Source organism: Pezoporus wallicus, unplaced genomic scaffold (genome assembly GCF_028554395.1).
Source record: "Pezoporus wallicus isolate ANWC-B61680 ecotype Strahan unplaced genomic scaffold, APGP_CSIRO_Pwel_v1 contig_11493, whole genome shotgun sequence".
NCBI lineage: Eukaryota > Metazoa > Chordata > Aves > Psittaciformes > Psittacidae > Pezoporus > Pezoporus wallicus.
In genome coordinates, this window is record NW_026635895.1 from 752,381 (window position 1) to 778,189 (window position 25,809).

At 41.8% G+C, this 25,809-nt stretch overlaps 1 protein-coding gene and 1 long non-coding RNA gene across 6 annotated transcripts in view; one reads left to right on the plus strand and one right to left on the minus strand.

Moving 5' to 3' along the window:
- The window catches only part of LOC130593409 (uncharacterized), a 139,114-nt gene that overhangs the window by 82,762 nt on the left and 30,543 nt on the right, over positions 1 to 25,809 (plus strand). The window lies entirely within an intron of this gene.
- SYT14 (synaptotagmin 14) overlaps positions 1 to 25,809 on the minus strand; it is a 76,025-nt gene that overhangs the window by 42,016 nt on the left and 8,200 nt on the right. For 2 of the 5 annotated variants that reach the window (XM_057398507.1, XM_057398505.1), the window contains exons 1-4: positions 25,311 to 25,385; positions 21,507 to 21,554; positions 10,173 to 10,337; positions 3,823 to 4,041 (exon numbers count right to left, since the gene is read on the minus strand). In XM_057398507.1, coding sequence (XP_057254490.1) covers positions 3,823 to 4,041; positions 10,173 to 10,337; positions 21,507 to 21,554; positions 25,311 to 25,332 — 454 coding nt within the window. In that variant the 5' untranslated portion in view covers positions 25,333 to 25,385. Of the gene's footprint in view, positions 1 to 3,822; positions 4,042 to 8,239; positions 9,260 to 10,172; positions 10,338 to 21,506; positions 21,555 to 25,310; positions 25,386 to 25,809 lie in introns of those variants that run through there. The other 3 variants (XM_057398506.1, XM_057398508.1, XM_057398504.1) reach the window with 3 other exon arrangements.

Consider the following 25,809-nt stretch of genomic DNA (forward strand, 5'->3'; position numbering starts at 1 on the left):
TGGAAATGAAGTCATATTACTCTGCCTCTGGTGGAAGTCTTAGTGGTACCATCAGAGGCTGATTGACTAGCAGTGAGCGGGGGGGAAACAGAGATGGACAAAAGTGAATTCTGCCCTCTCATCGCTTCACTGTAACGCTGTCAAGCCCTGCTCACCATCGGGACTGATCAGTGCCTTAAGTGGGAAGTACAGCTGCAGCGTTTAAGTCTTGGAAGTAGAAATGCTAAAGCATATGAGGAAATAGAAGCACACAAAGTCACAAGTATTGTCAATTGTTTCTTAGCTGAAATAAGTGCAGAGGAATACAGTTTGCTCCCCCTCCTCTACAGAGAACTAAGAAATGGTTCTATCATTTGCCTTTACACTTCCTATAAAAAGAATTCAGCAGTCATAAAGGCAAGTATGCCATGAAAGATCTCAGGATTCCTATGGCATCAAGTCTTCTACAGGTTTTATCTGCAACTTCAAGGAGCTTCGAGTTTTAAAATTACACCTAGGAAACACCTATAGCGTTGATGCTCTCCCTTTGGAATCAGAGCTTTTTAACCTCAGTTGTTGAGTGAACTCTTTTTCTGAACATAGGTGGACTGTTTGGTAGTGACAGCCAGTCCCTCATTTAGTTCTGACTGCAGGTTTCCTTCACACGGTTTCCACCTTCCCTTTTCATCACAGTTCTGGTTTGGGCAGCTTTCCCTCTGTAACGGTTATAACATAACAAGGCATACTCCGCCTTTCCCTCTATTCTAACACATTTTTACCATTGTGTAAAGACTCCCTCTTTCCTGTTTGAAATCATTTAGGAACATAAAGAGTACTAGCACTAATTATTCTAGTGTGCCACCTTCAGGTCACTGAGGAGTGACAAATACTAGGCTGCTCATCTGCTTCCGCAGCCAAGACAACCAAACTCCCCTTAATCGCATTGGACATAATTTTGTTGAGATTAATGGATTACAAACATGAGACTAAATCAGTGCTCTGATTTGCAAGCATTCTGCAGAATGACTGCAGGCTATCAAATAGCATTGCCGATTCTCCACTCCTTGTAAAACATGGGAAGAAAAAGCTCTCGCAAGCGGCAGGAAAAGCAAAATACTGACCTTCGTAAAGCGTTTTGCAAGCAGAAGCATGTGGTTAAAAATTTACAAGTTTCTAAGTTAGAATGTTTTGATGGTTTTTGCTTTGCAAGGTTTCTTTTCTCCAAACCCTGAATGTTCTCTCATTATACTAAATTTAATTTGCATACTAATTTTAGAGTGAATATGTGTGTGTGCATACATAAAAATGGGTTTAACATCCAGCCAGCTTCCTGAATGGAAAGAGCGTTGAGAAGGGATAGCAGCTGGCAGCAGATATCTTTAGCAATACAAGACAAAATGAAAGAGGAGGAGAAGGGAAACAGTTGTAACTTTCCCGATGCAATACCTGGACTTGACATCAGGGTCCTTTTGTCTTGGATTCTAACTATGACATAGAATAATAGAATGGTTTGGGTTGGAAAGGACCTTAAGATCATCCAGTTCTAGACCTTAAGATCATCAATTAAAATGAGGCATAACTGACTTAACACCTTCCACTAGAGCATGTTGCCCAATGCCCCATCCAACCTGGCCTTGAACACTGCCAGGGATGGGGCAGCCACAGCTTCCCTGGGCACCCTGTGCCAGCGCCTCAGCACCCTCACAGGGAAGAGCTTCTGCCTTAGATCTAACCTGAACTTGCCTTGTTTCAGTCCGAGCCCATCACCCCTTGTCCCGTCACTGCAGTCCCTGATGAAGAGTCCCTCCCCAGCATCCTTGTAGCCCCCTTCAGACCCTGGAAGCTGCTCTGAGGTCTCCACGCAGCTTCTCTTCTCCAGGCTGAACAGCCCCAGTGTTCTCAGCCTGTCTCTGTATGGGAGGTGCTGCAGCCCCTGAGCATCCTTGTGGCCTCCTCTGGACTTGCTCCAGGAGCTCCATGCCCTTCTTAAGTTGATACCAGAACTGCACACAGTGCTGCAAGTAGGGTCTTGTAAGATTTGCAGACTGGAGTTCTCATAGAATCGTAGGCTCAAGCAGGTTGGAAAAGACCTTAAAGATCATCAAGTCCAACCTTTACCCTAGGACTGCCAAGTCCACCACTAAAACATGTCACCAATTCCCCAGAAGAGGATGAAAGTCATCACCGATGAATTCTGATTTTCTGAGAGGATGCTAAGGAAGAAAATGATGAAAACAAACCAAAAACCTGGATACAGGCTACCACAATAGCTCTGGAGCTTGTATCTCGTAGTAAAAAGCTCAGGTGAACTGGGAACCTTTCCCTGAAATGATGAACTAGGTAGGGGAAAAAAAATAAACCTGAGCAATTGTGGAATAGAAAGAGGAATATTACATGTTCCTTCCACCGTGGAATTGTTCTGTGACTATTTCAACAGCCAGCCTCAACAGTCTGCAAAGAGACAAATACGCAGTTCTGGGTATCTGAAAGTACTCTTCTTGTATCATTTCAATCTGGTTATTATTTGCTAATAAATACAGTTGAGTCTTCCATCTCCTGTTAATACACATCACCATTCTTTCTGAGCCACAACATAAGCCACAGAAAAATTAGTATCTTTCCTATTAGTATTCTCAGTAGATATAAAACCCAAACATGATACTTTCGCTATCCCTCTTCCTTGCCGTCCTGGTCCATCACAGCGTCCCAGGATCAGATCTTACCACCTGCTCCCACTTCTGCATCTCCTTCCCTATTTGCTGGAACTCAGACTCCCATGCCTTCCTACCAGATCACAGCAAATGAAAGAACCAGTATTTCTGATGATCAGGAAATAATCCCCTGACTCTGCAACTTACTTCAATCATGGCTTTCACATCCTTTGAGTCTTAACTTGGAAGCGTGAATGAGCATGCACTGATTTCAAATGTCAGTGGCAAACAGACTTTTATATGATTCAATTACATCACATAATAGAAACTCGGACATTTGCGAGCACTTCCGGGCTGTGTAGAACATTTGAGGACAGATATCTAAGGATTACGTGTATCACGTTACATGAAAATATCAATTAGTAAAAAACCTTTGCATTTTAACATATTAAAAGGAGACCAACAAATATCTTACTATAACACAGCATCTATATCAGAATCTTCTATGTAACAAAAGCTCACTTTTCAACCTAGAAAATGGCCATAGACACAGTTCTCACGTATTTTCAAGCACAGAAAGCATATTGACACAATACCGACAGCAGAATTCTCCACCTCTATATCAGATTGTCACCCTAACTTAAAATCAAGAAATATATACCACAAAGGAAACAGCCAGAGTTATTAATGCCATGGAAAAAAGATATTCATCTACTATTTGTGATAATTTCTTCCTGCGATTTCAAAACAAGAAAAGATAGAGAACATTTCAGTAATGCACACTGCAAAGACCATATGCACTGTAACCAATAACCAATTCCAGTTACTCTGCTGAGATGACAGCTTATCAAGAGATGAGTAACAGGTTGCCTTTGTATTTATAATACCACAGAATTCATCAAGAGTTGCCGTATTGCCTTCCTAAATCAAAACGGCTTTAAATTCCCCCCAAAACAGAATTACTGATGATAAAATGCACAAAACTTCATATAACAAGGTACCGCATCACTTGCATGAATGTGCACAAGTCTCTGCCATTCTTTTCTTTGTCTTGAGCATGCACAAATATAAAAGGTATCTGGATATTTCTTACAGACGTTGACCATTTACAAGTCAAGCTGTACGTGACTTACTTATCCAGAACATCATTCTGAAATTTGGAATAAAAGGAATGCTTTTAAATCACTCTTACCTTCATCTATTGAGGCTTCACTACTGTATCCATCATATTCTGCGGACAGGGGACTATATTTTTGTCTGGTTTCCCATACATAGTTTTTTTGCTGTCTGCCATCCACCACTGGCAGCCTGGAACTCTGGGTTCTAGACAAGGCCTCATGATATTTACCCAGTGCTTCATCTTCACTCTCAGATGATGAACCATGCTGGTCTTTACTCATATAAGAGTTGTCTGTTTGAATAAAATAAAGCAAATCGACTACAGCTCAAAACAGAATACAAGAAAATAACCATCAAAGGTTATAATTGAAGATATTTACGCTATTTCAATTAAAATTTCTCGAATATTTTTTAAAGATCATCTTGTTGTAATTACAAGTATTATGTGATCCTGTAATTGGTGAGAGCTATTTTTTCCTAGAACAACTGAAAATTCATTAAGCCCCCAAAAAACCATTCTAAAACTTATTCAAGAGAAAATGGATCAATTTACATAAGGCAGCACACACTCAAGTTCTTGAAGACCTTCATTAAGTAAGAAAAAGCTTAAAATACTTTACGTAAAGGAAATCCAACACTACCCAACATTACATTTGGATATCTAACGTATCAAAAAGGCAGCTCCCGATCCTCCATTCCCAGCTGATTTTTGCTGCCAGCATGCAACATAGAAACGAAACCGATTGACAACGAGAAGCCTACAACAAAGTCATCTTAGGATATTTGTGTCAGTAGTGCTTAAACTCACAGTAACAAATGGGAAAATGCTCATGAAGGATGTTTTCATGCACGATATTATTTAACTTACAATAAACAGCCACTTGTTCCATAACTGACATTAATGAAGATTCTCATTGCAGACATCTGGCAACAGCAAAAATTACACAGAGGGATCTATCTCATTAATTCTTTGATACCCGTTCCATAATGCCCGCTCCTGCTGCCAACTTTCTCCAGCTACATCTCCAGCATGACTTCCTCCCACAAGTCAAAGACTCAGCTGCAGCTTTATTCCTGTAAAAGGAAAGTTTCCTCCTCCCTTTTCCACACCTCAGACAGATGCTCTCCGATTTTAACATGCCACGCAGAGGTTTTGTACATCTCGAACACTAAGAGGAATGAAAGCAAGTTCCTGTAAACGCGCTAAAGGTCAGCATTACCACTACCCTGAAAGCCAACCTCTGCAACTATACGATTTGTCAATGGATTTCTGTTACCAGCAGAGCTCTGAGAGGCCAATAATGCTGGGTTTCAGCTCCTAATTCTGCAAGGGAATATTGTCAAATACGTTATCCAGCCATGCTCAACCCCTTCTCCACTCCCTGCTTTTATGCCACCTGTCCCCTCCCTGTCCTTAGCTCCAGTTCTGCATTTCCCCTCCCATTAGTCTCCTCCTTCGTGCCCAGTCAGTCTCACTCCTCTGCTCGGCTATTTGAAGTAAAGGAGGAATTCAGCTTGTCCATAATTCAGCCATTTAAAATTTAAGTAACTTAACCTCGGGCAGCCGTCTAGTTAAGGGTTTGCCTCTTCCTACTACAGAGATCCTTCCCACTTTCAGGGAAGCCTCTAGAGAAGAGTAAAACCGCTTCCCATTGAGCTTTATTTCTCCCCTGCACTCACAAAGAAAAGCCTATGCTGCAAGCTTAGGTAAGACATGTTCTGAAAAATCACATTTATCTGAGTAGAACCTTATCCTAAATTCGTGTCTCCTTGCCCCATAGTCCAGGCTCCTGCTCCAAGCATCCACTTTAGGTCTCTTATGGGGATTTCCTCTTTATTCTCCTTGTCTATTCATTCACAGATTCTATTACTTGCACCTAAACCAGCTACTCGTGTAACCTTAGTCCTTCACCCTTAGTCCCTCCACCTCCAGATAATGTTATCAGCTCTCTTCCTAGCTGTCACTCAGCCTACGTCAAATCCCAGTCTACCACTTGCATCAGGTCACATTCGTTCAGGAAGTTTCTGTCCTCACGTAAGTCATGTTTATTCTCAACCCTACTAAAGGACACTGGAAGTCTGAACAGGACCTAAGTATCATAAAGCAGGAGAAGACTTGACTCTGTTCTTCCGCTCCTACAGTGATGCATATGAGTGCCAATGGAACAGCTAGTGAACATAATCAGCAAATTATAACGAGCGTTTACTCTGCCTTTTCAAACAGCAACGTTTCCAAAGATTTACAGCTTGGTCGAACATTTTGTTCCACAGGAGAGCATGGGCATCTCTGACACGGGAAAAGCGCTCTCCCGCATTTCAAGTACATATTCCAATATACAAAGGTGCCACAGCATCTTAGTGAAGCAGACGTGAAAGCTACTTACTTCTTACACTGATAACCAGCATGTCTATCCCATAGTCTACTCCTGGAAACAGATTTACAAACAAAAAACTCCGCCACCGAAAGGCTCTCAGACAGAAAGCATGCCAAATTTCATCCCAAGCGTTTCGAGTTTGGCAAATAGTTTCAGGGAACTGAAAAGACAGTCTTGAAACGGAAAGCGTCAGGAAACCTCAACTGCAGATGGTGCTACCAGTTCCGCAGGCAATGTGTTTGTAATCCTGATTTAGTCTTTATAGGAAAACTGGTGACTTAACAGAGCAGCTACATCTTTCAACTTGAATTCAAGCATAACCGATATGGTTCTTCCCATTGCATGGATGACTACAAAGCACGTTCAGTTTCGCTGATCACTTACTGAAAATATCACACCAAGCAGGATATATCCTCTGGCTATCAGATTCATTGAAAGAAGCTGCCCAGAAAAAGAAGCCTCCTTTGCTGGTACAAGAGTAAAATCCTCTCTCTCGTAAGGCCCTCAACAGGTTGAAACCTGCCACCTAGGAAACTTCCACAGATTTCCACAAGTGTAATTAAAGCAGGGCGTAGCAGGAATAAAATCTAGTGCCATCAGTATTAGATGCATTATTTATCGTGACAAAAAGATGCATTCACAAATAGGAAATCAGGTTCATGAATCAGCCTGCATAAAGAATGGAATGGTGCAGAACAGGGCAGCAACATGTCTGAAGGAAGTGCTGGAAGTCCTGTCTCTAATAATATACTGACATTTGTAAGCATCCAGAAGTTCTCCGTGACACCAGGTCTTTTTTCTCCAGCTCCTAGCATGAAACAAGAAGAAGGATGCACGCTGTCATTCCGAGTCCTGAGCCACACCTTAACTTCAACCACACTAAAGCTAAAACACAAGCTACCCATGCAAGCAGGTTTGAAACGAACAATATAAATCTGTCTCTTAGGGAAAAACAGCTCCCTGCAGACTAAAAAAACCCTCAGGGTTTTACACCTCCCCACTTGCCTTTTGAGTTTGTCATCTTAGCTGGAAACTTGCCTAAGAGAACTCGTGGTGCTGGTAAAACCTTCCCTTTACTTGGCTAACGCAGGTCATAGGTAATTATTAACCTACTGAAAGCTATTCGTTTGCTTATTATGGGATGCCAAACGCCATTTTTTATAAGAGAATATAGAATCATAGAATATCTTGGATTGGAAGGGACCTTCAAGGTCATTTAGTCCAACCCCCGGTTTCTGAACCACACAAGGAAAAAAACATACTTCACAAATAATGTATTACATGAAGAAATAACAGATCAGATCCCAGTTTATCACACAAACACAGAAACCACCTCTTAAATCAAATTAAAACCCCCTTTGTATTACAAAAACAGTTATTCCTCTACAGAGACAGCATCGCTGGAAAAGCCTGTGCTGCTTTCTAAACCTTCACTGCATGGCCTGCACAACGACTGTGTAAAAATGCAAGGTTGTACTTGTTACTTACAAACTACTACTGCAATTCCATTGTCGTACTGTTTAAGACTGGATGCTGAAGCCAGCGCGCACAGCATCCATATCGACAACACACGGGTTTTCTGTGCAAGACTGCAACTTTAAGACAAGCCTCATTCCATTCTTTCTATACTTAAAATCACTTAATTGCCTCTTCTCACGGAGTTTTGTGTCTTGGAATCATTACCTTGCATATCCCCAAAATACATTCTGCACATCTACCACAACGTCCATGCAACAGAAGTTCTTTCTTTTGCAATGCTTTTAAAATACACAACATGAAACCCACTTTCACAGAACAAGTGCTCATTTCCAGTATTAATCCTTAGTTTTCACAAGAAACCACACGAGGCACTGCAGAGAAAGTGAGAAAAACTGCATGTAGAAGAGTTAGAACATAGGAAAGGCATTTATTAACCAGCTCCCTTAAATCATACTTTAAAAAGTAGTGAACTTCCAAGAAATAGCAATATAATTAGAGAAAGAAGTCCTGACGAAAGAGCCTGCATTCATCCACAGGAAGCACTATTATTAGATGTGTGAAGCAGGGGAAGAAAGTAGCAAGTATCAGAAGTTTCAGGAAAGGCTGAAGAATGCAGTTTGCTGACGGGCTCCTCACCTTTTCCTGCTGTCTTCTTATTACACAGCTCTCTGCCTGATTTCTTTGAGTTTTTCTTTTGACCCACTTCTGCAATTGGGGTTCCCACACCATGTTCACCCTTCGACAGGGATTTTCCTTTTCTACCCAAAAAGGCTTCAGATTTCTTTCCTTTGACTTCATTAATGCCACTGGGGTGCTCATCGTGCATCTTCGTCAAGCTGGAGTCTGCTGATTGCGGCTTCTGTACGTCAAGTTTTGTTTCTGAATCCTGTGGAACATTCATAGCGTGCACTTTGTCAGAAGCCTCAGCATCTGCTCCAGGTGACCGTGCTTTGACTTTTCTGTTCAAGTGATTCTGAGAATTACCTGGTGCTGCACGTAGGGAATTACCTTGTTCCTCAATGGGTTGTTCCGTAGTAAACTGATTGCTTTTCAGGTTATTATCCTTTAAGTACTTATCATTTACAAAACACTCCTTTCCTCCTACCGCTTCCCTTTTAAAAGGTCCTCCTGCAGTCTTCAAATCCTGAGTGACTTCGGTATCACTTAAACGATTATCGCTATCTGTGCCTTTTGACTCGCGCTGGTTTTTGTCCGTGCCACGGTCAGATACTCTATCCTGACCTGTACCTTTTTGTACTGGACCTAATGAATTACAATAATGAGTCTCTTTGTGCTCTGCAGTACCTCTCTTCGCTTTCACATGACTTTCCTGAGTTAATGATGGTGTATGTTCCTCTCTGCCTTCCACAGGTTTATCGTTCTGCGCTCTGGAGCTGTCACCTTCTGCACGAAGGCCATTCAGCATGTTTGTCACTTGCTCTGTTACCGAATCGGCTACACTGTAGCCGACCTCTCCCACAGCGCTGGTCAGATCATCCACAGCACTGCTGAGCGTGTCCACCAGAGAAGACACAGAGGGGAGGCTCAGATTTTGGTGGAGGTGCCTGAAAAACGCCATCTGTCCAACCTGTTCAGCAGCAACTTCGGATCCCGAAAGGTTCTCCGCTTCACAAACGGATCAGCTCCGTTTCTCCAACTTCAGAGCTACGTGCTGCTCCCATCTCAAACTCCACACATTTACCAGAGGAAGCTGCAGCTTTGCTGTTTCCACTCAATATCCATTGAAAATAATAAGAAAGCAGCTAAGTGTCTTGAAATGAACCAGCAAAACCATAATCGCTCATCGACTGCAGCACCAACTAGCCATTACAGAATTCATTACTTTCATAAATAAGACAACTGTGTGAGGTGGAAATATGGGGGTTTAATTCTAACCTGCAAGGAAGAAGTTGTGAGACATTTATATTATGTCCTTTCATCAGTGTCACACTAAAACAAGCTTTTCACATGATAGCTGCCCTAAAACACGCATTATGGAAACTTCTTCACCCCCAAATACCCGTTGTCTTTGGTTAAGGATACATAAGGTAAGATCTTTTGGAACATGAAGACTTCATTTTTTGGGGGGGGGGGGGGGGGGGGGGGGGGGGGGAGGGGAACTTCGCCTCCAAAAAACCTGAAAATATATAACTGCTCCTTTTAAAGAGGTAAAGGGGAAGAAAACCTCTCCAGTTTTCCAGGGGAGTAAATGCAAGGCCTTCTCCAATAGGTTGCTGAAGGCTTTGAACAGGCTGAGTGAAAAACAAATAATCCCATTCACAAATGTACTCGAGAAGATTTAATTGTACCCCATTAGGGAATGCTTAAAATCCATTCAAGAGCCTTCTCATAGTGCAAGAGAAGTAGCTTCCCATACCTAAATGCCAACTCTTTGGTTATAGAGCCGTCAAATTTCTGTGGTTTCTGCCTTTCCCACATACTGCAGTCACAGGAAAAGTCAACATTCCGTGTGTTCATCACTTGAGTCAAGTGATTGTGTGTTTCTACACATCCTTGTAATAATGGGTTCTCAGAATTAAGGTTAGTACACTGCATTTCAGATACTTACAAAGTTTCTCTTGTGAATTCTTTCTTGTAGTGTATCCCGAATCAAGATCTGGGAAACCACTGACATTTTCAAAACACATCTTCTTATTGATATATAGAAAAAGCAGCAACATGAGAACAATGAACACCCCGACGGCAGACAGGAATCCGATTGCCTCAGGAGATACTAAAAGAAACAGAAGGAAACACATTTTCAGAAGTCTTGTAAAAGTTACGTTATCAGAATTGATCATTAATAAATACTACTGAGGTTCCAAATATATGTGCAAGACACAACTAAAAACCCCACAGCCCTTAAATTTGAGTTAATGTTTAATCCTCTTTCCAAAGAACAGAAATGTAACTGGTCCTAACCTAAGGGAGGATCCGTAACAAGGCAGGGTCTCTGCAGACGATGGAGGTATTATCACCAGATGCCAAGGCTGGGTTTTGATAGAGCACGCTGGAAAGACGCCAAGAGCATCCTTCTTGGAAGGGTGTTAGTTGCAAGTTTGTGTGAGAGGTTAAACTGAAGTGCTATAGATCTATACTTCAACAACATTTGGGTGCAGTTTGTAAGAGAAAGGGACAGAACTCAATATATGGTTGCAATTAACAATAGTGTAAGGCATTACGGAACTGTGATTCATAGTGGTATATTTATTAGGTAATCAATCTGTTATTTGGTTTATTAATAGTGTGCTGATCAATTCATAAACAGTATAGCCTGCTACATCAGACATGTCTCAAACCTGCATTCCAAAGAGGGAGAAGAGGCCTTGGAGCAGCCTCAACACACAGAACACCTTAGATGAAATGTTACTGGATGAAAGCCAGGATTTCACACATGCGTCCAGTTGAACTTTTTCTATTTACAAAAGGGATTTTGAATGTCTCCAAGATCTTGGAAGGAGACTCCACAACATCTTTCCCTGGGCAGCCTGTTCCAGTGTTCAAGGAAAATTCCAGTTGGAGATGAGGGTCACCTCACTGAGAAGAAGTTTCTTCCAACAGAGGGCTGAACTGTGAATTACTGCCCCACGAGCCTTCCCAATGAAATCAGTCTACAGATGCCCTCTGTAAACCTGGACTCGTGCATCTGTGTCGAAGCGCTGGCTGAGACACACAGGCAGCTCCACAACCTCCTCAGTTTGTGCTGTGGGAGGCCAGGAACATTTGCGCTTGTGGTGCTGCCCATAAATAAGCATACAGGTGGGTTTTAAGAACTGGAAAAGAAACCTTCCCCAATCCTTCTATGGAATGGGCCAGATCCACACTTCTATTTCTAGCTGGACGCCCAGACCTACCTGAAACTGAGGATTTGCTTCACTTTTTACCTCTGAGCAGAAGCGATCGCATAACATTGTGCCTAGAAGCCTGACCATTTTCACACAGAAAGGAGCCTTCCGGTATCTCTGAACTACCCATCCTGACAAACCGACTGAGGAAACGCCAGAATAGCAACCGAAGATGTCCCAAAAGGACAAAACTGAGCCTCTACTTAGGCAAAATCAAGCTTGAGTAAAAGCCTTCCTTCTTTTGTTAGATCCTATCAGGAAACTGGGAAAAGCATAAGCAATTCTCAACAGGGTTAGGCTGGGAACACCGTCTTCTGCAGAACTGGAGGCAAAGCCAGAAATAACTGGAAACCTTCCAAATGTGACCTTTACCTTCCAACCCACTAAAGTCCAAGACAGAACATGAACCATAACACAGTATAACTGCTGAAGAGGGCCAGAACAAACAGTACAGCAGGGAGGAGCACGCCTCCAATACCTTCAATCTCAGACAGTAGAGAAGAAACACAGAACTCCATAGAGAGCTCCTCACCAGTCCTTTAGGATGGAGCTGTCCTGCTGCACCAAGCAGAGCAACACGGGGAGGAAAGTGCAATTCTATTCTGCACCAGAACGGAAAGGAAGCCAAAACTTCTTTACTATTATGAATAAATAGGGGTAGGAAAAATCCCTTTGTTCACAGAAGACGTTGGCTGCACATCCTACTAAGATTACCTGATATTCCCTCCAGGAATCTGCTTGGAGTTGCCCGCAATTTCATTGAAATCACTTGTTACAGCTGAACTTTATGGCAACTGCCTTACCCTTTTTGTTAGGTGCTCTGTTTCAACACAAAATAAGCCATGACCAAGCACGAACTGAAGGAAGAAACCTCACCGCTCTATCGGTGTTCTGTACTTTAGTTCTTCAAAAGCACTAGTGCTCCATGATGAAGAGGGGAACATCTGGCATGTGTCAGGTGCTCATTCATGGAGCCTTCCTAAATACAGGAAAACTCTGTGATGGGCCAAAAGCCTCTGTTTGCATATACTCATTTGTGACCCCAAGGTTTAACAGATGAACTAGATGGAAAAGATGAACTAGGATGGAACTAGATGATATTAAGGTCCTTTCCAACCCTAACGATTCTATGATTCTATGAGGCTATGAAGTCTCCCAAGGTTCTGCTGCCAGTAGGCAGGCTCCTTCCCCTCCCAAGGCTGCATATGGACAACAGGGAATGTCTGGAGCTAGTGGAACAACATCCAGTGTTCTTTGAATTATTGATTCTAACCCAAATGAGCCTAGAGACTGGGCTAAGAGCAGAAAAATCTTCATTCTTCTGCAACGCCTATCAAAGACAGCGGCAGCAGCAGAAAAGGCAGGAGGAAGGAACTGTGAAGACACATGAGGAAGAGCAGGCAGATAAAATGGGATGACAGAAACTGATCTATGAGGACAACTGCTTTATTCTTGGAGCACTGGGCCTGAACTCACTGCTTTGTGAGGAGACTGAACTGAATTCCAGTTGTTCCTTGATGCACAATAAAGGACAGTGAATGCTTTCTTTTAACAGGATACACTAACTGGGCAACAACTTCAACGAAAGGCACACTTTGTGGTATTCAGAGCACCACAGAATCCCAGGCTGGGTTGGGTTGGAAAGGACTGCAAGATCATCCAGTTCCAACCCCCTGCCTCACACGAGACCATGTCACCCAAAGCTCTGTTGAAGCGTGAACACTGCCAGGGATGGAGCATTTATCACTTGTTTTCACGTTTGATCGTTCAAAGCTGTAGGTTTAAGGGGGTTTTATGCTTACACTGTCCAGCAATCAAGGCTGCTTTGACCCATCCCAATGTGGGCTCAAGGAGCTGAACCACAACCTCAAAGTAACTTGAAAACACAATGTTTTGGGGGTTTTTCTGGAGTGCTTCCTGGGTCCTCATTAGTTAAAAAATACACTGTGTGCAAACTGCATAATTCCTTATGGAAACACAGTATCTGATGACATCTTTCTGGAGTGTAAAAAAAAAAAAAGCATTGGCTGGTACCTTACAAAAAGAATGAAACTCTAGCTGCAGCGAGCCTACTTCATTATTTACGCCATTCAGCGTGAACACAGGACTTGAAAATTACATTTCCATATCAATTTGCATCCACGTAAAGACTTCTAGAATGCCTGTTCACAGATTAAGGATATTATTAAGCTAAAATCCTTTAATGTGTTACCATTATAAAGCCAGAAGGAAGAAAAAAAAATCAAAATAAAACAAATTGGACTTGCATTTTCCACATGTGAATGCGTACGGATTCCCAGCTATGAATAAAGATTTTACGCATCACATTAGGCCTTCCATTAGTTTCTCACAGTTGAAGCACCGAGCAGTTCTGCTTCGCAGGCAGGGAAAAAGGAAGTTCTTTTCTGCATGTAAAATACAACTGTGCCACAGGGAGCACCAGAATTATTTTGATGCAAAACACAGTGTCATAAATTCTGATCAGTTTGAGCACTGATTGCACCATGAAAAGCATTCTGAAAACTCACTCTCAGAGGTTCCCAGTGGTTTCTCCTACAATCATAAACCAGCAGAAAGGCAACAGTTCCTCGAAGTCATATTTCAAATTCAACTGTTCAACTGATAAACTTGATCATTACCCTCAGTTCTTAAGAAAAACGGCAACGAACGTTTGAAATTCGCAATAACATAACCCAGTTTTAGGCATACTAAAAGACCAAATGTCTTCCTGCAAAGTTATTAAGGCTAATTGAATTGCTGGCTATGGAAAAGTTACAGTCATCACAGAGGTATTACATTAACATCACTCTAATTCCCTTCTATCAGCATCGTCGCTAGGATTAGAATTATTAGAACACAGAAACTTACCATCGCCTCATCTCAAGCACCAAATTAGCATCTTCTTTTGGATAATAACTCCCCTGTTATTAAAGAGTTTCTCTTTTCCAAAAGATGTTTCAAACTCGTCAGAAAGTAACGGCATCGTTAAACACGAATCACCAAAATAACACCCCCAGGCACATTAAAAGCATTGGATGTTTCAAACATTAAATATTAATATTAAATTAAAAAGCATTTAATGTTTTTAATATGGATCTAGCCCCCCAATTATACTGACTATCCAGTCAGTTATTTCGGGAGCTCTCACCCTCCACATCACACTGCTGAATTAGGCAGCGATGTCCAAAGCCACACGGTTATCTTAGGGAGGGAGACTTTAATTATTCATTTACAAATGCAACACTATCTCCTCTGTGCACAAATTAAGCGACCAGGGCTATGACCAAAAGAACCTGTTACTTTTAAGAGCTGAGCACAAACCCACTTGAAATGAAAAATGTGACCATGTTTTTATTCATAACCCTTTTGGGGGTTTTTCTTACAACTTGATTTAAGGTATTTTAGACTTTTAAGATCCTTTAAATTGTTTTGGATTTAGCCCTGATGAAGAGTTATTGATTGTTCTTAGTTTTTACCCCATCACATCTTCACACTACGTGACCACAACCCGTGCTGTCCGACTCAGAAACGGTTTCATCCAGACGCCCTTCACTGCTGCTTGTCACTTTGCAAGCTTCCCGGCTTGCCCAAGAGAAGAAGGTGGTTTCAAGACGCTGAACAGGTTAGTGAGCCAAAAAATGAGCTTCACGCCTGGGCTGCCTTTTCTCCATGCTCCAGCTATTTATCTCCTCACAGTACATATTTATTCCTCACAGACAACTCCTGTCACAATGGAAACGAACAAATCAACCCCTCCGATACCTCGGAGTCAGCTCAGAAGTGAAACACTCGGGTCTGACTGATTGCTCATGAGGAATAAGCGCTGTATTTTGCATGCAGCAGTTCAAGTGTAGGACTACTTACAGAGGGTGGTCTCTTCTCTAAGAGCAATTTAAAGGCTACCTAAGATTCAGTGCTCTTTCTAAACAGCTTTTCTGTGACAAGGTAAACTCAATACACCAACTTTCACCATAATTTAGCAGAGTTATCTGCCTGTTTGCTGTTGTAGTTGACGTGAACAGAACTTAGTTTACCTGGACAAAGGTACCTACAAGGGGAAATACTTTATCCAGTGTTGTGCCAGAAGACTTAAATTCTTGACCGACTGCACTGTGTTACAAGCAAGATAAACTCTACATGGCAGCTGACATTACTATTGAGATTCTTTCCCATAGAGAAATTGTCTACCTGATGTTTCTGCAAAAAAATCAACGACAGTGAACCGAGAAATTCCCTCTAAACATTTTATTAAGCATGGCAAAAGGCAAATTCACAAACGTATTTCCTATCCTTACTGTTTTATTTCGCATTCATCCTTCTTTCTCTCATATACAACAGGCATGCTGCGTAATACCTTCTCACAAATGTACCTGCTGCTTCTCTATTGTGCCAAAAGAAGCCTCAGGCAAAGTGGCTTAGCTCAACTCAAAACGTGTGATTAAATCTCATCTATGAATGTTGTGTATTTTTTAGCTACATTTAGGTAACATCAAAACTGAAACTTTTCTGTCTGAAGATGCTACCCCCTTCAATTCAAACTGCATTCTGCCTTTCTTCTGCAGCACTGACTTCTTAACTTAGCCCACTGCTAATGGCTATATTTGTCAGTGTATTGTGTTAAATATACATTATAGTGCTAGTCTTCTGAAGCTCCTTTCTATGGGTTCCTCCTGCATCTTGCACTGCTACGCAGCAAGATTATGCACTCTCCGGTACAAGCACACGCTCCATGAGCTACCTGGATTTCAGCACTTCCGATATCCACTACGCTGCTCTGAGTGATATACAATTTTCAGTGAACATAAAGTGAAACAGCCACTGAATTCCAAAACAGAACTGAAAAGAGCACTGCGTTTCCTACGTAAGAAAATTAGGAGCCATTTTTAGCAACAGGGACCTTTCACAAGTTGGGAAAGACTGACAGAGTGAAATCAGGCTGGAAGTGTTCGTTTCACTTCCTATTTGGAATAAAGATGCCCTTTCAAAATCCTATTTATAAACCTTTCAAAGGAATACTGGGTAAAACAGAAAACTCACATTCTCTGCAGTGATAAACGATGCCATTTAAAGATGAATTTATTAAAAAAAGTCATATACCTAACATTAAGTAAAAAAAAAAAAATAAAAAAATGTGTTTTTCCCATGGAAAACCTGACTGGAATTACTGTATCATGACAACTACACTGGTCCAGCTACCATGGCACCTTTGTTCCAGTGGAAAGTCATCAGGAATAAAAGCCATCTGGCCTATGTCCCTTCACACTGGCTGAAGGATAATCTGCCGTGCTACAGAGATAAAGGAAAGCTGCTTTTTCCCCTCATTTTCTTCATATCTAATAACAAGGACTAATAAAAAACCAAAGTGTTTTAACATCTGGATTCCAGGACTTCCTTCACCCAGGAAGAAAGCCTAAATGTATTTTAACTGTAAAAATCCGATTTATTTCATTTTACTAGGAGCAATTCAATTACTTGGCTAAATATTTACATCAAATAGAGTTCAGTATGCTTCATATATTATAGTTTGCATTAAAAAGGGCTGGGTTCAGCAAGTTAACTCGTCACACCCATAACAGCACAAACCCCCTTGCTGCAATGCTAGCACTGCCTCTGCAGATTGCCATTTACAGGATTCCTTTCCATTTCTGGTCAGATACCATGCTGAACCTGTCTTTTGGAGATGGATTTAATTGTAGAGAAAGAGGAGCCCTGAGCTCCAAAACACCCACAGGTCTAAGACAGACTTTAGGAATAACAGGCGCAATAGTCCGAGATGGAGACTGAAATTTGGACAGCAATCTTTTAATTCCCAAATCCTTCTGGGCTGAGGAAGTTGTCAGCCTGCCACCCCTGCTGAGTTACAGTCCCTCAATGCCTTTTCTCTCCAACACAGAATTCATCTCCTACTAAGCAGTATCCCACAACAAAAAACTCTCTGGAAAGAACCAGCGAATGAAGCATCGCGCTGCTACTTGCAATAGACACAGATCACGGAATCATCTTGATTACCTGCAAATCCCAATAATCTGGGGCAACTACACAGCATGTTACACGGCTGTTCTCCACGCAGCGGGTAAGAAAACAGCAGTGATACTAGATTTTTAAAGGCACTCTCAAATAATCCTCCCAGTGCAAAAGTACTGCAGGCCTGCAGGGGTCTAGAGACTTGTGGTTTAAAAGTTGACAGCTATTGCAAAGCAGCTCTCCGTGGAAAACAAAGATCCACGTAATAAAAATCATTTTTCCTATCAACCACGACAATCAACAGCACAGTGTGAGGCAATCCAAGATCCAGAATCCTGAGCAACCAGGTTTCGGTGAGCAGCGGACGGATTGCAGTGAGCACCTCGGATGCACAGCAAAGTACTGAGTAGTGAAAAGTGGTTAGTGAACATCCCAAGGGAAGAAATGCCAGCCTCTGGATGTAGCAAAATTCTTACACGTAAGACTTGCTATGGAAGCGACTACAATAGTTGGAGTTACTGAGCCCAGGAGCTTTCCAGAAGACTCCAGGACACACAGAAATGTAACTTTCCTTCCTGTATGGGCATCAATAATGTCAAAGAAATCCATTTACTTCATACTAAGTTTTTCTCTAGTCTGAAATGTATACACACAGATCAGCTTTCCAACAGAGGGAAATAATTAGTATATATATATTTAGTATATATAAATATATAGTCCCACACTGCCCTTTTAGTCCTCATCGTACTTGTAGGAAGTGCGGGTAAGCCCTTCCCAAATCTTCACCTGCGAAGCCAAGCCAACAATCAATCGATCAATATATAGTATATATATTTAGCATGTATACTTTCAATTTTAACATGTAGCCATGCTTCTATTGTATCTCCCAAATCTGTTCAGTTTGGTGTTCACGGAATAAAGAACACCGTTTCTTCTAGCCTGGGAAGCAAACCACGTATTTGCCTACTTCGAATTAACTAGTGCACACTTCTGAACAAATTCCTGTTTCCTGCCTGTATTACAGAAGTAGCTTTAATTGTGTGTGCTTCTAAATGAAGGTTTTATTCCTCTCTCTGAAAAAGTGTGGTTTCACTTCTTACTGTTCAGCTCTGAACCTATAAATGAGCAGAAACAACATCTATTTATCAAGTTTTACATTACTGTGAGGTTACCTAGTTAAAAGATCCTTGCTACCGTCTGTGGTATTACCTTTCTCCTGATGAACTTCTGCCCACTGAATGACAGGAGAAAGGGGGAAATCTGGTTTGTTTCTTTTTCAGAAGCATTTCCTTAGTGTAGACTAGCATGAAACCAGTAATAGAACTTGCATGTGAGACAGCTGACTTTCAATAAAACAATGTTTCTGCTTATAAAAACTCATGAATAAAGATGACTTTCTTTCCATTAGAACTAAATTCAGTTGGCAACTTCACATTCCAATACATGCAAATGGATGAGGACAGCTGACCAGAACATTAAAGAGGACATAGTCCTACTCAAAATACACCTCTACCAAGACAAAAATTCACACCTTCTTATCTTTTCACAGCTATTATTACTAGCGACATCTTCTGCTGTCAGCCAAAGACATTGTCTTTTTGCACCTTCTTTCTTTTGCATATTGAAGAGCACTTCTGTTCCAGTATTAGGCACACAGGCAGTGTGCTGAATAATTTCCTATGAGAGGCTGTCACGAGAATAGAAAGAGCATCTTGCGAAAGAAAAAAAGGGCTTAATAAATCATTCCTAAAAATCTGGGCAACTCAGACCTTACTCAGCTGCATCTCCATGAATTAAATACCAAACACACTGCTGAGTTGGAAGCATCACATTGCATTGTTTCCAAAACACACAACTATGAAAGGTGAGAGAACCCTAAAAATAATATGGCTATGCATTTTCTGCTTCAGTGCCACTTCCATGCCATACACTGAATACTACAGGGATGAGAATATGCCACAAAAGGGTTTTCTTCAGTTATACCTCAATATTGTAAATGCCCGTCACAAGTCTCTCTTCTCTCTATAAACAGAACCTGAGAACAGCCTGAATTAAAGTACTGGTGCACCTACCAAAAGCCAGCTCCATGGCAGACTGGCACCTAGATACAGAGCACTACACAGACAAAAAGGATGCATCCTCCTGAAGCCTGATCCCAAGTTCACCAAATTCTTTCAAAGTCCATAGCAAATAACCAGAGGAACACCTTAATGGAACTCTCCCGACTCTCTCTAAACCACCTCTGTATTAGGAAAATCGCCAAAAGAGAAGCAAACCTTTAACTGAGTAATCTCAGGAACCCAAAAGGCTTGGCTTTCACAGCACAGCCAAGAGATGGCAAAGAGGCAGATCTCCACACCACAAAACCTTTCAACTTCACCCTGCAGTAAGTTTGAAGTGAGTACCCAGGGGCATTAAGGACAGAGCTGCAACACCTGATCCGACCAGCTCCAGACTGCTGGCAGCCAGGAATTCTCAGCTTGGAAAGGGCTCCCTATTCTGAGAAGTACAATATGGATCTTGCACTTCCATCCTGGCAAACAAGCAGGCAGAGACGACTGGCAAATAAAGTAATCCTCGGGAGCCCAGCCACTGATCAGACAATAAAAACATCTTGAAATGCCTAGCAGGTGACGTAAGGTCTTAGACAGAAGAACCAGAACACTACATGACTGGAAGATTCATAGTACAATGGCAAGCACCTTCTGCTTTATACATACACGTCAAGTAAGGAGAGGGATACACGAACGCACCCGCTCCCACACTACAGGGGGAAATTTGCCAGTAAGATGACTGGACATAGGTTAGAATACACATGGAAACTCGCATGAAGGAAAAAAGGAAACCAACGTATTGCGGGTACAAATGGGGCTAGGGGGATATTCCTCTTTTACTCACTTATCCCTGTGTTAATTTATAACCACCAACGTAAAACACGGGCTTCATGCAACTGTTGTTCAAACAAAACATTCATAATATCGCATCAATGACAAATGGAGCTTAGAATCTGATGTTCAAACATAATACAGAACCTTAAAAAAAAACCCTGTAGAGCTTTCACTGTAGCTTCCCAGCAACAACACTAAAACCCATAGAGCACTGCCACCCAGAACACAGAAAAATGGGTTTTCTTAAGATCACCGAAATGAATAGGAATTAGCAAAATTAACAGATGCTGAGGTTAGGAGACATTAAGCAAATGTTTCCAAAAAGTTACTTTACTAAAACCGAAGTGAATGCAATGGAAACTGAGCTCTATTCAGAGGTCAAACAAAACAACTTCCCACCACGTAGGATGTGCTTTGACAACACTATTGAGCCAGTCTAACAGTTATTGTCAAGAGTCTCGTCTTCCTCCTCTCCAACCACACCTTTTGCAAGCACTGTCACTGACAGTGAGTCAGTTCAAGGAACCAGCCCTCAAAGAACCTTTTCTGAGTTTTGGTTAAGATTAGCTTTCAGAACACAGATATTCAACAGCAATCATGCAGAAAGGGGGATAGGGCTGGCAAAAGGGACAGAAAACAGAACTGTGTCTAATCACTGTATCAGCAGAGCTGTTCTGCCAAGTCCCAGTTTCAGTCACTGCAGCTCAGCTTCAAACCTGTGAAAGTCCTCTCTTGAGCACAGCTCTGTTTCATGCTCCTGGTTTCATTACTGCTACAGTTGTTTTCAACGAATTTTCAGTCATCAGGATCTCAACTGGAAGCACAGGCAGAGCGTGCCAGTCCATCACAGCAGTCATTTAAACATATATCGACACAACTACTACTTCTAAAATTAAGAATCCTACAGCTATCTGGACAAGGCAAAGATCAAATCGCTGTGGTTTCCTATCGCAGCTGAACAACATTGGAAACTTCCATCCAACTCAATGAATATTTGACGAGCACGTTTTTCCTGCTTGAGATAAAGCAAATTTTGGAATTTCACATTTCATTTCCTTCTTTTTCTTTGTTTCCTTGACAGTGTCGGGATCAAAAGATTTCGCGACGCCAAGATGCAGAACTAAGATCAAGAAACGTTACGCAGCAGGTTTCTCACCAGTACTACTCACAAGGCCAAGAAGCTTCCTTTCCCAAATCACCGCTTACCTTTCCGGATGCAGATCAGCTCATGTACACCACAAGTTCGTTCTCCACCTGTGTGGAAAGAAATCATGAGAAAATAGTATCAGATTGGCTTCTCAGTACGTCAGTATTTGGCTTCTTGATAAGGTTTATAAAGAGTAGAAAAGCAAAAGCTGTAAACCCATGCCATTCATTGAAAGGAAGAAGACCGGTTCAACACATTTTCTATTTACACATTCTATCCTTTGGAGAAAACAATAAATGTACCTTTGGCTTAATATTGCTAATGATGGTGCAGGGAGAAGAGTTTTACAGATGAAATCACAAGACAAACAAGTTAATGGAAGCCACACTAGTATTTCCCAAGTATAGAGCAATTTCCTGTTCTATAGCCATCTACAGAAGATGTCTCAAAACAGCACCTATACTGGTACCCAAACAGAATGCCAAAATAATGAGTCTCTTCCACGGTAAAATACTGTTAACATGGTAAAGGCTGGGTCCACCTGCAATTTCTTCTTAAGGGTTTTTTTGGTAATTAAGAAAACAGCTATACACAATTTGAGACATTCATGCGAGAACAATAAAATCGACGCTAGAAAAAGGAAGCTTTACATTTTAATAAAACCCATTTTAATGCTAGCATTACAGCTATCAAACAAACACCAACACATACTGCACCTAGTGAGGACAACGAATGGGTCCACACAGGAAAGAGCCAACCGTGTGGAAAAAGGAAGGTGTGATACAGAAGGGGACATGAAACAAGCTATTGCTAAGCACTGCAGAAGAAAGGAACAGGCACTCAAAGAACTGCTGAGGAGATTCTTTTAATGACACCTAGAAATTATTGGAAGAGTTGCTTTCTTAATTAAGATGACTTTACATTGAATGCATTTAGAGTATTCATGATCCTCTTTTAATGATACATCCCGCGGTCGTACGTTAAAATTCCGTATGTAAGAATCACCAGTAGGCTCCAAACACTTCACAACACCCTAAACCAAGCCTTAGATAACAAAATTCCTTCCACCTCAAAACCATGGAAGTGCATTATATACCTCTTATTCCTCTCCTTCGTTCTGTAATAAGGCAATTGTGCCATATAATAAGGGCTATTATGATATAATATAAACTAGTCCTGAAAACTCATAATCGATAACACTAACAGATAGTGTTGTGGAAGTGTATTTGCAGCCAGATTTATGTTTTAAAGAAGTAAGTGTAGGAAATGAACGTATTAAAGGGAAAAAAAAAAAAGGGCAAAAGGTGTCAGATAAATGGGAGTAAAGCATACTTACTCCAAATGAAATTAAATGTCTGTGAGGTATGAAGTTGAAATACTCCTCATTTTATGACAGCATACCCTTTTTCATATTCAGTCATGTAACATACGAGCCTCAAAGATACTCCTGAATGGGAAACCAAGTCTTAGTGAGACTGAGCATCCTGTGAGGTGTGTATAGTCATCGCCGGTACAACACCCATGTAATAATCCCCTCTTTTCAGTGTGTTCTAGAAGCTGGACAACATCATTTCCATTCAGGAAACATTTTGGAATGAAAACATAACAGAAACTAAGTAAAAATAATAAACCCCCCTGTTTTTACAATGAAGCGTTTTAAATAAACCCCAACCTTTGGGAGGGGATTCCAATCTTCTTTAAAGTCACTGCAATGACCTGCATGCTACACAAGAGAAACTACAAGTGACTGGAACTTCTCTCCCTATATTTTCTTCCCCCAACAGCCTTAAAATCAGCAGTGAATAAAGAATGAAAATGACTGAAATAGAGGATTTTTTCATTACACAGATGCGAGACAGGCAGTTAAAAATAAAGATTCACCTCGAAATGACCAAGAACAGCAGCAGCATTAGATTTTACTCCACCACCTTGAAATCTCATCTTACAGAACTCATTTTAGGGTTAGATTTTACATTGCTCCCTACTATTCTAAAGAAAGGTATCTTTTTCCAATAGTTTAGATGCTAAAATATTGCGGTGTTCCACTAAATAAAGGCTTTCAATTCATGGTCACGTTACTTTCTGTTGACCACAAGGCTATGCAATATATTTCTGTATACAATTTAACATTCATTCACTCAGGATTTCCATTATGTTTTGTTAGAAAATGCTGAATGAGATCTCTTATTTCATAGGCAATTCATCTCCTACTCTTCCCAAATTACTTTGGGATGGAAATCAATGGTTAAATAAAAATCCATCAAGTGACCTATGCGTTTTGAACAGAAAGTTGAATGTCTTTTCTCTTTTAAATCAACCCATTTATGGAACACATGAAATATTATCCTCAAGTGACCTGGGCAGATTCTTCTCTTCCCTAGTGCTTTTCAAAACACACTACTGACACCCTGCTTTTACTCACAGATTAACAAACAAGCCCAAGGTTTTCCATCTTCCCAATTGCCAACAAGTCTCTCAGCTTTGAATAACGTGATCACTGGAAGAAGCTGAACTGAAAACATGAAAGCATTGTGCATGACAGCCAGAGGTCAACTGCTACTTTAACATTTCAGCCTGAAAAGCCTGGTTTTGTGCCATTTAGCCCACAAATCGCAATGGTTCAGTGACACAACCGCCTTACCTTCTGCAGTCTTGAAATGTTACTTGAAAGTGATTCGACTACAGTGGTAGTTCGCTCTAGAGTTACTTAAAATTTAAGTTTGATTTAGATACGAATTGGAGTTAATTCTACTGCACCTTGACTATGAACATGATCTCCTCTTTAACAGTTTACAGTTCCAGGTGAGTTTGCATATAAAACTACGTAATACTTGTCCAAAATGTAATCGGAGAACACAAAAACCCAGCTGAGGCATTCAGCTCTTCATCATTTCAGACAACAGAAGTAACACGGGATGGAATCATTTCAGAACAGCACACCCAACAAAACTTAGGGGGTTTCCTGAGCAAGAACCACCACCTCGTCACTCTAAAATCAAACTCATTCAAAGGCCTGGCACAATCAGAACAGCCAGCTGTTTTACAGAGGCAGCTGAAACACCCCGAGTTTCACCTTCTCCATTTGAGACAGAGATTGCGCATCCCAAGTCTGTGTTTGCCCAGACGATTGCCACACCAAGAAGGGTAGAAGTTGTACATCAAACAAGGTAAAGTACCACCTGAATCGATTCCATTGTCAAGTTCTGTCTTTCTAAAACTACTACAATTCAAAGTTCTACGTCTTCACTTTAGCTAAGCCTCCACCTCTAGCTGCCAAAAATAACTGGCTAGGAAATCTAACACAGGCATTATCATAGAGTGACTTAGACTGGGAATGAGCTCTGGTGCTCTGAGAGACTTCAGAGCAGGACCACCTTTACAGGAGGTTCCTCTAGGCCTCAACCAAGCAAGTTCTGCAAGGACCAAGACCCCATCACCTCTTGGGGCACCACCAGTTCCTATGGGAAAGCAGGGAAGGTGTCACCCTTCTCACTGAGAGCACTTCTTTACTGCCACTCAGGACTTCCCTTGGTGTACCTGTGCTGGGTTAACACCAGGTGCCCACCAAAGCTGCTCTGTCACTGCCCTCCTCAGCCACACAGGGGAGAGCAAATACACCAGAAGGCTCGTGGGTCAAGACAAGGACAGGGAGAGACACTCACCAGTTACCAGCACAGGCAGAACAGACCCCACTGGGGGACATTGAGTTGTTACCAATCAAACCACAGCAGGGTGATGAGAAATGAACCAAATCTTACAACACCTTCTCCCCACCCCTCCCTTCTTCCCAGGCTCAACTTCACTCCCTGTTTCTCCACCTCCTCTTCCCCAGTAGCACAGGGGATGGGGCTGGTACATCCCACCTTGTCTCTGCTGCTCCTTCATCTTCAGAGGAAGACTCCTCACACTCCTCCCCTGCTCCAGCGTGGGAAACCTCCCACAGGAAACAAGTCCTGCTTGAACTTCTCCCAAATGAATCCTCCAACAGTCACACCCTCCTTTGGGCATGCCCCTGCTCCAGCATGGGGTCTTTCATGGGCTGTAGGTGGAAACCCACCCCCCCATTAACCTCCATGGGCTGCAGGTGGAAATCTGCTCCCCCATTAACTTCCATGGGCTGCAGGTGGAAATCTGCTCCCCCATTAACCTCCACGGGCTGTGGGGCACAGCTGCATCCCCATAGGCTGCACCATGGGCTGCAGGGAAATCTCTGCTGCAGAACCTTCTCCCCTCCTTCTGCACTGACCCTGGTGTCTGCAGAGCTGTTTCTCTGCCATGTTCTCACTCCTCCCTGGCTGCAGCTGTGCAAGGTGTTTTCTCCACCTCCCAGCTACGTTATCCCAAAGGCCCTACCACCATTGC